The sequence below is a fragment of the Gopherus evgoodei genome, chromosome 1 (genome assembly GCF_007399415.2).
Source record: "Gopherus evgoodei ecotype Sinaloan lineage chromosome 1, rGopEvg1_v1.p, whole genome shotgun sequence".
Classification (NCBI taxonomy): domain Eukaryota; kingdom Metazoa; phylum Chordata; order Testudines; family Testudinidae; genus Gopherus; species Gopherus evgoodei.
This window is the reverse complement of record NC_044322.1, coordinates 172,063,416-172,076,903: the sequence shown is the minus strand read 5'-3', so window position 1 is coordinate 172,076,903 and position 13,488 is coordinate 172,063,416. Positions and strand designations below refer to the sequence as shown.

The 13,488-nt window shown below is 42.9% G+C and overlaps 1 protein-coding gene across 2 annotated transcripts in view; it reads left to right on the top strand.

The window, feature by feature from the left end:
• The window catches only part of GABPA (GA binding protein transcription factor subunit alpha), a 47,884-nt gene that overhangs the window by 21,983 nt on the left and 12,413 nt on the right, over positions 1–13,488 (top strand). For both annotated transcript variants that reach the window (XM_030579641.1, XM_030579650.1), the window contains exons 5-6: positions 9,457–9,702; positions 13,264–13,458. In XM_030579641.1, the coding sequence (XP_030435501.1) occupies positions 9,457–9,702; positions 13,264–13,458 (441 nt within the window). The remainder of the gene's footprint in view (positions 1–9,456; positions 9,703–13,263; positions 13,459–13,488) is intronic.

Here is a 13,488-nt window from a genome sequence, read left to right as displayed (position 1 = left end):
CAGGCACAAGTTTCTTGTCTTCATCTGTAAGATCTTTTATGAGTTAGTTCTTCCCTACCTTTACTATCACTGTCAACCTTGCCAGCCTTCATCTGCTTTACTCTGCTTATCTGTCAGAGCACCTTTTGTGTTTTTTCCCATGCTACCTCTTTTTTATGTTTGTAAAAGTCTGTGAATCCCCCACTTTCTCCTCCTTCAAATAGCTCTATAGTACTTATTGGTGTGAATCTCATGGACCACCTTGTCACGCTGCCTGACATGGGTCATGGCTGAGAATGCCAAATTCAGGACAAACTGAGAAGTAAGGCAGACACCCTCCCTCTCCCCCTCCCTCCCAAAAAACAAAACTGATGGTTTTATTCTAGCATTAGAGGTCACAAAGCCAGTAACAAAAATGAGCTCCTGTATCACAAGAAGCCAAAATATAGTCCCCCTTAGGCATTCAAGCTCCTGGCTTACCACCCACATCTGGACTTCTGTGATAAATGATTATTAAAACCAGAAATCACATATTATAGGTTCTTCCAATTCCAAGGAGATGGCCACTCACTCCAAGTGAATATGTGCTTTCAGGATCTCACCAAATGCCAATCTTTAGTAAACTAACTAAAGATTTATTTAAAATGAAAAGGAAAGTTATTAAATGCTTAAAGGAATAGTATTCATTACAGTTGATTTCAGAGTCTGTTGGTCAGGATAATAGCAGTGATGGTAAGTCTGCTTGCTTACAATAAGTTTCTCTGGATCACTCCAAAGATTGGAGGGATCATCAGTTCTTTGTTCAAAGCTTCCTTGATTTTAGAAATTACAGTCCAGAGAAGTGGAGCAGGAGTGAAGATCAAGAAGTGATGTCACTGTCTCATTTATACTTTCAGTCCAAGTGCATGGAAAGATACTGGCAAAAGGTGGAGTCTTAAGTCACATGTCCTTACATGCCTTGCTGAACCATTGGGCAGCCATTGCCTTACTGCTCTCTGAAACATCTCCAAGAGGAGCTCACTGGGTGAGTTGAGTCTACTCAATCGCCCATTAACATGTGCATAGCCCATCAACACATGGATGGCCCAACACAGGGGTGGCTAGTCTGGATGTAAATTTGCCGTGTCGGCGCCACTCGAGAACAAAACATATTTTATATACAAATGCATAGCCAATATTTATTACCTCAGGTACAATGGTGATAAATTTATTTAAACCGGTAATCATACTTAACAGATTATAACTTTTTTCCATAGATACCTTACATGACATACTTTATACAAGATTTACTTCAACTTTGTAACAGTGGTGACTAAACTAGTGCAACTAGTTATCTTCCATTTTATACAGCATCACACACCTCTCCTGGCCATGAATAGGCAGTAGCAATCTGAGACTAGTGCTTATTTTATCAGATAATCTCTGTACTTTCACCTTGTTCTTTCAACCCTTTTTTTCTGTTTCATCTACATGTTGTCTCTTGTCTGGGAAGGTGTTGTCCTTGTTTGTACAGCGCCTAGTACAGTAGAACACTGATCTGTTTTTGCAGCCCCTTTGTGCTATTGTAACACAAAGAATTAGTTCAGACCTTCTGTATACATCTTAAGGAAATTTAAAAGGGTGCACACCCTTTCATATATATATACACATACACACACCCCTTTCATATATATACACACATACACAAAATGAAAGGATATGTCTAATATAAAATGAAAGGGGGGTGTGTGTGTATAAAATATAAAAATGTCACAAGTCATGTTTAGGTGAGTTATCAGTTACGGAAAGGTTTTATTGATATCTAAAATGTCTAATTCCCCAAAGAGACTTAAGACAGTTTCCAACAGCAATTCTCATTATCTCACAGATAAACAAAAGAACAACCATTACATCCTTTTTTGGATTACTGGTTAAACAAACATAAATGGTATACAGTTCACTTTTGACTTGTTTAGTTACTAATATTTATTAACCCCAGTAGCTTCAACATGCTATTTATGTTCAATGTGGTGCAAGATAGATTAGATATACAGTTCTTGTTACAAAAAAAGTGGATGTTTATTGGCTTGTATAGTAGGTCAGATTCTGCCATCGTTTACTCCTGTGTGTTCCTTTTGGGTTCAGATAGGTTGCATGAATGTAACAGGACAACGTTTGCCCCTCTGTGCTTAAAATGGGTTCCTGGAAATCAAAAAGTTAAATATAGTTTCTTTCAAATGGGTTGCAGTTGTCATCGTGACTGACTTCATTGTTTTGCTAGTTAAAGGTGCTCTGCAATTTTTTAAATAGAATCCTTTCTGAAATTTCTTTGTCACTGAAGTAGCATCTTTACTATAAAGGATAACACTTTTATTCAGCATTTCTCCTGGGCCTTAAGGAAACTTTTGATAAAGGAAGAAAAAATAAAAATTTCCTCTGAATTAGAAAGTCTGAAGTTCAGATGTTTTGTAATTGTTGTTTTCTCACTTTCAGCAAATTTAAACCTGAAAAAACTTATTGAGCGAGAAATACAGTTCTTTTTAATATTCATGACAAGAATGAAATACTAACAGATAACACTTAATAGTAGTCAGCAAAACAGTTCACCAAGTATTGTAGCACCAATGCTGTTTTTGTCCCATGTCTCTTGATGGGTTTGTGCAGAAGGCTTTGTACAATGATTAAAATGTACTTGTTCTTCTTCGAGTACTTGCTCATATCGATTCTAATTAGGTGTGTGCGCACCGCGTGCACAATCATCGGAGAATTTTTACTCTAACAACACCGGTGGGTCAGCTGTGCAGCCCCCTGGAGTGGCGCCTTAGGGCGCTGAATATTACCCCAGCCAACCCAGCACCCCCTCAGTTCCTTCTTACTGCCTGTGACGGTCATTGGAACTGTGGAGCGTGACTTAGCTGTCCTCCACTCTCCCTAGCTTTTGCTTCCCAGTTGTTGATAGTTGTTCCAGTTGTTGTTGTTGTATAGTTAGTATAGTGCAGTAGTTATAGTGTTAGGTTTGTGATTAAATTTAGAGGGTTGGAAGGGGTCCTTCCCCTTTCCCCCTGTCCGCCTGCCAGGCTCATGTCCAAGGCTCCGGATTTTAAACTGTATTTAGCCTGTTCAAAGCCTATGCCAGTGGGAGACCCCCACGACTCTTGTTTGAAGTGTCTCGGGGAATCTCACCAGGCCGACAAGTGTAGGATCTATAAGACATTCAGACCTCGAACCAAAAAGGAGAGGGACTTTTGGCTCATGCAGCTCCTTATGGAGGTGGCCCTTAGGCCGGATTCCCTATCGGCACGCCAAGTTCCAGCACCGAGTGCATTGGTGCACAATGCCCCGGCGGCAGCTTCAGGTACTGCACCACAGGGAGACTCGGATAGAGGCCTGCAGCACCAGACCTCTCCAGCACCACGTCCAGTACAAGTAACTCAGTGCTGTTCCCTGTCGCCAGACCCGAAGAGACAGTGTAAGCCGGAGGTGACTGCCTCTCAGCAACATGCACTGGCACCGCCTTTGCCAATCTCAGAGTTGCATCGGCACCAGAGCGACCAAGAGTACAAGCGCCGATATTGGCACCATTGACTCCGGCACCGAGGGCGGAGCCGTTGAGTCTAGCACACACTGTCTCCCCAACCCGAACCGTGGTTGACGCCAGAGACATTTGCAACAGCGAGAGACCTCATTGCCCTCACGGAGCCGGCACCAGCACAGGCTACGGCACTGCCTCCGACTCGTGCAGTACAGTCTAGGGGCAAGCCAATCACGAACGCTACCAATTTGCTGTCCTTCCCTTCAGCCTGTCGATGGCTCCCAGAGTGTTTACCAAATGTATGGCTGTCGTGGCAGCCTACCTTCGTTGACAGTGGATCCACATGTTTCCATATCTCGACGACTGGCTCATTCAAGGCCACACCAGGGACCAAGTACAATCCCACGTTCGACTCACCCTAAGCACGTTCTGCTAGCTGGGCCTCCTGCTCAACAAGGAAAAGTTGACTCTGGAACCAACCCAGAGAATAAAGTTAATCAGGGCAGTCTTAGACTCCAGACTTGCCTGAGCGCTCCTGCCAGCCACACGCTTTCAGTCAATGGCGAACATCATCCGCAGCCTTCAAAACTTCCCAACTTCCATGGTAAAGACGTGCCTCAGCCTTCTGGGGCAAATGGCTTTGTGCACTTACATAACCAGCTTCCCTTCGCCCGCTTTGGGCCTGTTTATCAACAGTATATCGACCAGGTCGAGACAGCCTGAGCATGGTGGTCACTGTCCTGGAATCGGTTTTGACCTGCCTCTGGTGGTTGGACCCCACGTCAGTGTCCGAAGGGTTACTGTTTCACGTCTCGCAACCTTTCTTGTACCTAGTCACAGACACATCATCTCTGGGTGGGGGGCCCACATTGGCAAACTCCAAATACAGGGCCTTTTCACCACCTCCGAACTAACTCTGCACATCAATGTACAAGAACTGATGGCAGTACGCGTAGCGTGTCAGGCATTTCGTGGAAACCTAGATGGCCATTGTGTGGCAGTCCTCACAGACAACACCACAGCCATGTTCTGCATCAACAAGGAAGGGGGAGCCCAGTCATCCCTCCTATGCCAGGAGACCATTCACCTGTGGGAGTTCTGCATGGTCCACTCAATACATCTGGTGGCGTCATTTCTCCCGGGGGTCCAGAACATGCTGGCAGACCACTTCATCAGATCCTTCAGGCCTCATGAGTGATCAGTTCGCCCAGACGTCATCCACTCCATCTTCCTGAGGTGGGGGTTTCCCCAGGTCGACCTATTTGCCTCGCGCAACAATTGGAAGTGCCAAGTGTTCTGTTCTCTCCAGGGACATTCTCCGGGTTCCCTAACAGATGCTTTCCTACTTCTGTGGAAAGACCACCTGTTCTACGCTTTCCCTCCATTCCCACTAGTTCACAGGGTCCTGCTCAAGTTACACAGGAACAGGGCAAGTATGATTCTGGTCACCCCAACATGGCCCAGGCAGCACTGGTATATCACGCTACTGGAGTTGTCAGTAGAGCCTCCGATCACACTCCAACTGTGGCCAAACCTGATCTCACGACCACAGCCGCCTTTGTCATCCCAACCTGCAATCACTCCATCTTACAGCGTGGATGCTGCTTGTCTCACTCAGTCGGAATTACTCTCCTCACAATCAGTGCAGCAGGTTCTGTTAGGCAGCAGGAAGCCCTCAACTCGAGCCACATACCTAGCCAAATGGCAGTGAATCTCCTGTTGATGTGAGCAACGTGCCACGCCCCCCCTTGCAGGCGCCGATACCGCTTATATTAGACTATCTCCTATCCCTCAAGCATAAGGGCCTGGCGGTATCATCTTTCAGGGTGCACCTGGCAGCCATCTTGGCTTTCCATCCAGGAGAACATGCTTCCTCTGTCTTCTCCAATCCGATGGTCGTTAGATTTCTGACGGGCTTAGATTGCCTCTATCGTCAAGTATGACAACCGATTCCAGCGTTGGACCTTAACCTGGTCCTTTCCAGACTCACAGGGCCTCCATTCGAGCTGATGACCACCTGCTCACTTCTTTACCTAGCTTGGAAGACAGCCTTCCTTGTAGCCATCGCTTCAGCGAGACACGTGTTTGAGATCAGAGCCCTCGCATCCAAGCTGTGGTATACAGTTTTCCACAAAGACAAGGTGCAGCTTGGCCCCACCCTGCCTTTCTCTCCAAGGGGGTATCAGCTTTTCATATGAACTGGGACATTTTCCCCCGGTCTTTTATCCTAAGCCACACGCTACGCGGCAGGATCAATGTATGCACTCCCTTGACATTCATAGGGCTCTAGCCTCCTATATCAAGCATACTAAACCGTTCAGGAAAACGACCCAACTCTTCGTTGCAGTGGCCGACTGGATGAAAGGCCTACCGCATCTCGCAACGCATCTCTTCATGGATCACGGCCTGTATCTGTTCTTGCTACTACTTGGCCGGTGTCCCAACCCCGCATCTCACCGCCCACTCCGTGACGGCTCAAGCCTCATCGGCCACTTTCTTGGCCCGGGTCCCAATACAGGAGATCTGTAGAGCTGCTGTTTGGTCATCGGTACATACCTTTGCTGCTCATTACGTGTTAGTTCAGCAGTCTAGAGACAATGCCACATTGGTTCATTGGTTCTGCACTCAGCCATGTCTCACTCTGACTCCACTGCCTAGGTAAGGCTTGGGAGTCACCTAATTGGAATCAATAAGAGCAAACACTCGAAGAAGAAAATATGGCTACTCACCTTTGTAACTGTTGTTCTTTGAGATGTGTTGCTCTTATCCATTCCAAACCCGCCCTCCTTCCCCTCTGTTGTAGTAGCCGGCAAGAAGGAACTGAGGGGGCACTGAGTCGGTTAGGGTATATATCCAGCGCCATTAAGGTGCCACTCCGGGGGCTCCATGGCCAACCCACCGTGTGTTACTAGGGTAAAAATTCTCCAATCATGCATGCAGCACACGTACACCTAATTGGAATGGATATGAGCAACACATCTCGAAGAACAACAGTTACAAAGGTAAGTAACCGTCTTTTCCTAATTCTGTCATCTTTTCTCAGGTAGAGCTTAATACTCCTCAGAAAGAAAAGCAAGAATGAACTTGTTTTAATAGCACTAATTTACAAAGAAAAAATGCAAAAAATTATGTGGATAGATGATATTAACTTCTGTGGCAGTAACACCTAAAGACCCAGCCACATTGTGCTAAGCACTGTACATACTGTGGCAAAGCTCTGTCCTTGTCTCCATGGGTCCCGCGTTTCCTGGCAGATTTTGCTAGCCTCAGAGAGGGTTACAGCGAGCCTATCTCTAGAGGCAAGGGTCACAACTTACTGAACCATTCTTATCATAAGCCAGCAAGGGAGGTGAGGAGAAGAAACCCTCCCTCGCACAGTCTCTGTTGTCTCCCAGTTTTAGTGATTAATCGAGGAGGGGAAGGAAGAGCCCAGACCCGCCTCCTACTCTGGGCTCCAGCCCAGGGACCCAAAAAGTAGCAACTGTGGTAGCTGACTTTTTGGAAATAGGACGTGTACAATTCACTGGGCCACTTCCCCACAGCAGCCCCCACTGTATATCTCCTTCACCATTACCTCAGGGCTTCCTTCCTTGCACCTGATATGGATTTGTACTGCTTCATTCCTCCTATAGCTCCTGAAACCCATGCCTTGCTGACTAACTGGGAGGCTTTTAACTAGTTCCAGCCAGCCCTTGATTGGCTTTGGGTGTCCCAATCAACCTAGCTATTTCCACTGCCTTCTAGAAGGATCTTAATTGGCCCCAGGTGTCTTGATTAACCTGGAGCAACTTTCATTTGGTTACCATGGGACCAGGGATTTGTTTAGCATGAGCCTAACATACCTGTTCCTCACTACTTTACTGTAGCCTTCTGGCCTTGCCCCATCACAATACATAACAAAGAGGCAGTTGCTGCCTCAAGGAGCTTAATATAGATGATCCAGCAGATTTATACAGTAAACAGTACAGGTGTAAGGTGAAGGATAAAGTAATGGTTCTCATTGGCATGATAAGCAGTAATCACAGCATGCTGCCTACCCAACCATGGTGAAGTGTGTTTGTAGGCATCATAGCAGAAGTCAGTCTGAAGGAGAACAAAGGTTTTGTGGATTTTTACTTGAAATTCTAGAAGAGGTACTGTGGCAGAGAGCGCATAGGTATTTGTTGCAGAACTTGAAAAATGTGCAGCCAAGACTCGCATCATTGGTGCAGAGGAGATGGGTGTCGTCGTCTCATTGAAATATCAGAGATGATGGTTAAAGTGGTGATAGACTATGAAAGGCCTTTTTAAAATAAAGATAAGTAGTTTGTGTTCAATGCATGAAGGAGGGGGAGTCAATGGAACGGGACATGGGGAATGCGGGTGACCAGTCAAATTATGAGCTAGGAAAATTATTTGTATCTGCATTTGAATGGATATAAATTGGGCAAGATAGCATTTAGACCACATAGGAGGTTGCAGTAGTCAATGTGAAATGAGGGGCTAGATTAACCTTTTAGGTGTGTGGTCAGAGAGAACAAACCAGGTCTCAAGGTGTCGCGCAGGAAGTAGCATCAAGATTTAGACACTGCCTGAGTGTGCGTATCTAGAGAGAGAAAGGTCGAATAGTAGTAGATATGTTGTTAAAATAGGATAGTAGAGTGACTTCATGGAGAACTTAGAAGATGGGGGTAGAAATTTTGAATGGATTTGCAGTTCGATGGAAAACAGGTTGTATGACCTTGCTTCCTGGAGCTTCATGGTCTCGTTTTGAATTGTTGACCCTTAAAAATGTAAACTTAAGATGACACATAATGAGGGCATCAAGATAATGCTGAAGAAGGGTAAGGAATGAAATCTGGCAGTATCCAGGAGGTATTGATAGGTAGGCTTACTTACAAGGGACACAAATGAGAGCAGAAGTTTGGAGTGAAGAATGACTATAAGATTTCTTGGAGAGAAGTAAAGGTCTGAGTTATTTTATAATAATCATACTGTCATCATGATTTATATAGCACTTCAAACTGCTTTATAAACATAAATCTTCATAACACCCCTGCAGAATAGATAAATACTACTTAACCCATTTTACAGATAAAGAAATTCAGGTGGAGAAGGTAGGGACTGACCCAGAGCCACAGAACAAATTGCTGTTGAAGCTGGATTTAGAACTTGAACATTCTGATTTCCAGCATTCTGATCCATGAGATCACATTGCCTCTTTAAGAGTATGTCTATGCTGCAATAAAAAAACAAGTCTCAGAACCAGGGTCAATTGATTTGGGCTTGCAAGGCTTGGCTGAAGCCTGGGCTCTGAGACCCACCCCCCTCTCAGGATTTGAGCTCCAGCCTGAGCATGAACATCTGCACTGCAATTTTTAGCCCCATGGCCTGAGCGCTGTGACCCTAAATCATCTGACCCAGGTCAGCTGCAGCCATGCTGCAAGTCTTTTATTGAAATGTAGGTGTACCTTATGGGGTATCTTAAAGTGATGCTAACCAAAATGTGTGTAATAATTTCAAAGACAATTTAAAAGTAAACACTTTTGAAGACTGAAAGTGGTACCTATTTTGGGGCCTACTATATTTCCTTCATAGGACAAGTGTAATAGTTCTTTAGGTATGCATACAGAACTGCCAGTTGAATATGTGTGTGGGGTATATATAAAACCTGAATTTAAAACTCATGGGATTGTGGGGTGAAGGGACATGGTTATTCGTTTGTTCACTTTACTAAATTATAAGTGTATGCTTAAGTGAAGGGTGAGAAGAAATAACACATTGGGGTCTACTATCCTTGATAGTGTTGAGTCATATGAATTGTCCTGGAAATATGATGCTAACCACGAATGCATCTGGTGTTTTCTGTATCTGATTCTTGGCATGTAGTAACAGTATGTTTGGCAAGATTTAAATAAAACTGGTAATGCTTTTGCAGTGCTCAAAGATAATGTATTTTACTTTATTGTATTTTCATCCATATCTAGGAATAGAGCCCAAGTTAAACATCCTTGAAATTGTAAAGCCTGTGGAAACTGTGGAGGTAGTTATCGATCCGGATGCCCACCATGCTGAAGCTGAAGCTCACCTCGTTGAGGAAGCCCAAGTGATAACCCTCGATGGCACAAAACACATTACAACCATTTCAGATGAGACCTCTGAGCAAGTGACCCGATGGGCTGCAGCGCTGGAAGGCTACAGAAAGGAGCAAGAACGCCTTGGAATACCCTATGGTAATAAAACACGATGTTGAGTAGCTTGTATGTTTTTAATAATTGAGAATTATTTGATATTAGGTATGTTATAAGAGACATCATTTATTAAAGTGCTCAGATACCATAATGAGATTTCACATGCTATGGCGAGGAGTGCAGTACAAATAGCTTGATAGAGTAAATAAAGTGGAGGTGGAACCATGGCTTATAATTCCTTGGTAGAAGAGGGTAAGTTTCCTCCATAGCTTACTTAAATAAAAATGTGTATTTTCCCTGGTCTAGTGCATAAAGTAGTTTAAAATATGTGTACTAGCAGATTAAACTTTCTGTGTGTGAATCTGACCTTGGGTCCAGTTCTCTGGGGTTCCTGACTCTCTTTGGGCCCATTAAAGACTATCGTAGTGGAGGATGCGGAGCACCTAGCAGTATCAGATTTGTATGAAAAGCCACACTTAGATTCAAGTACCTAATGTACCTAATTTTTAAACTTCAATAATCTTTTCAAAAGAGCGTCACCATGGAAGACACTAATTGTTCTAACATTACAGCATATGTAATGTCTGCAAATGTGTTCTGGGAGCTAAATTGAAACATTTCTTTTGAGACTTATACCACACTTGAACCCTGGACTCTGCAGGTGAAAATTAACTGTGTTAAATCATTGTAATGTTCTCTCCAGTGATATTCACTAAATCCACCTGTAATATGTAAACAAACTCCCAGAAACTTGCCTCTTTTTTTGCCTTGTTGAGGAAGCCAAAGTGATAACGCTAGATGGCACAAAACACATTACAACCATTTCAGATTGTTTGCCTTTTCTTGGTTTTAATACTTGGAAATAATTAAATTTAGTCTCCAGTATTTACAAGGGAACAACGTATTAAATTGTCTGATATTCTTAACAGATTCTCAGAGAAATAACTGAAGCAATGGCTTCTGATTTGCTTTGCTTTATTGATCTCTTTGACATACAAGCATTTCTGAATTCACTTTCATTATGCTAGATACCTTGTTATTTGATGGTTTGATACAAAAAGCTTAGGGATATTCATGTGAATATCTTCTGAAATTTCACAGCATGCCATCCTACAATGCAAGAAGATAAGTTACACTCTTCAACATAATACTAAAAACATTTAGTGTTAAATTAACTGTTGTAAATCAACTTTATAGATTTGTTAGTATTAAAACTTTGCTTTCTCAAAGAAGAAAATCAGCATTGTGAATGTGACACCATTGTAATTTTAAAGGTTTACAATTGTTTTCCATTACCTAGGTGAGAATTTTCTAGAAAACAAAAATTGGCCTCTTTTATGACAAAACCCAAGTATAGACATTTTGGAATTCTCCTCTTGGTAGTAGAAGTCTTAATCAAGTGAATGCCAAAAAGGATAGCTTTTACACACCATATCAGATTTTCCTGACTTCAAGAAATTAGAGAAAGGAGGCACTTGAGGACCTTTCGTATTCTGAATGTATTGTTGGTGCTTTATAATAATATATGCCTCTGTAGTTTTTTGTAAATGAATTTTTGTATGATTCCTCAAAGATGAGATTTCATTTTGCCTGATCCTTCTATATATGTGTGTAAATTGCATTTCTGCTAGGAGTTGAGAGTTTTTCTGAAATCACTTGCCTCTTTTGAGAATCCAGAGCGCTTTGCAACAGACAGTGAGAGTTGTAGCTCGGAGTAAACTCAAACCCTGTTTTGTAGTGATATTGCAGACTCTATTCCTTCCCGTTATTTGCTCTGACTAGTAAGCTAACAACTAACCACCATCCAGGAATTTTCCACTCTTTAACATCTCTCTTCTGTTTCTCCAATTTCATTCTTGTCTCAGAGAAACATACAAGGTGTACTCCACAGGTGTTTCTAGCTGTCATTTTCTCCTTCAGCTTATTTTTGCTGGAAGCCTGGAATGATCAGAAAATGCTAAATCAAAGGAAAAATGCCCAACTGCTTTTTGGAGCCGCAGTTAACCAAGAGAGACCTTAAGTGCATTATATTTTCACTCTAAGAAGCCAAAGTTATTTCAGGAGGCAAGGCAGCAACAGAAGTAGATAATTTTTGGTGCTGTGGCAGACAGCTTACTTAGCTCTTTTAAGAAACAAGAAGCTTAGTTTCTGGAGCAGAGGAGGTTCTTTGTGACGTCCAAGAGCTATGATGAAAACTCTTACCACCAGCACCACCACCATTCCTTACTGTCTTCTGCCTCCCCCCCCGCCCCCACCCCGCTCTAGAATATTTCTTGAGAGCTAAGTCTTAACGAGGAACGTTCTCATATTTCCTTTACTATTTCCGGGGACTGGTGTGCTGCAAATGCAGAGTTAGCTCTTTAAAACGTGATTTTTAAAACTCTGGCACTGCCCATTCTTCTTGCATTTTGGTGGATGTGCCAGCGGTTCCAGGTTCAGAACTGTTGAAGTGAGAGGTTTCTGCTGACCATGTACAAGATCCAGACTCTGTCGGGGAGAGTTTCATGACCAATGGGAGTGACTGCTAAAGCATGTTTGTCTCAGCCATGAAACTCAAAAGCCTCTCAAGAAACCATATAAGATACAGCTCTTGCTTTTTCCTAGGTGAGGGAATGATAGAACTTTCCTGATCCATTCTGTTCAGAAAATCACAGAAACCATATCTGTGCTTATCCATGATGCCAAGTTGCTTTTTGTTAGGGCTTCCCAGAGCTCTTTTGGGATTTGGAGGCCAAAGGTAGATTCCAGAGTTATGCTGTGCTCACAGAAGCATTATTATGCAGTATAGCATTAGCCTAAAGAACCTACAGGATATGACAATGGTAACAGGAAAAAAAATTGACTCTACATGTGAAACAGTTTTTGACAGCCATCTGTTCTAACTGTTCACCCAGTTGCCATAGTTACAACAAGGCGCAAAAAAAAAAAAAAAAAAAAGTCTCATCCTTCTCCGAAAAAGGTTTGGAAGCTTAATGATGTTGCTTAGAACTCTTGCTAGCCACCAATATCCTCAGCTACTCCCTGGTTGCACACAGTGTTACTGACCTAGATCGTGGTTGGGGAAGGGTATCCCATCCCAACATAGGGAAGGCTAGTGTTTCATATTGGAAGGAATGAAACAAGAAATTTGGTAGAGAGAGCCAATAGAGGGCTCAGAAATTTTCAGAAATGGTGAGAATAAATGGTGATCCAAGTCAGAGGCTTGCATTGTACTCCAGATACTGCACTGTCTGAGGCAAAGCCATAGAAAGCAAATTAGCAAGTCCATAGGAATAGTTTTGTAGTGGCATCTTGAGAATCAAAATTTCATTTGTGTTATGGCTTTCCACACCTTCTACTGTCTTCCCTTTTTTGTTTCTCTATGCAAAGAATGTTAGGCTTTGTTACTAAAACTTAAGAATTAGGTCTTTTTTAAAATTTAACTCCTCATTCATATGACTTTTCAGTCATACTTGTTTCAATCATATGGGACTGTTTTTTCTCTGGTTCTTTTTATTGCTAGTGACTATAGGGAATAGTTCTGTAGTGTCTGAAATGGGCAGGGTGACGCACCTTTTACAGCTTTTATCAGTTGTTTAATATATTTTTCTTCTTTTTTCCTAGACCCTGTACAGTGGTCAACAGACCAAGTACTCCACTGGGTGGTATGGGTGATGAAGGAGTTCAGCATGACTGACATAGACCTCAATACTCTTAGTATTCCAGGACGAGAGTTATGTAGCCTCAATCAAGAGGACTTCTTCCAGAGGGTCCCTCGGGGAGAAATCCTTTGGAGCCACCTGGAGCTTCTTCGAAAATGTATGTGAGCTTTATCAATGACTGATTCAG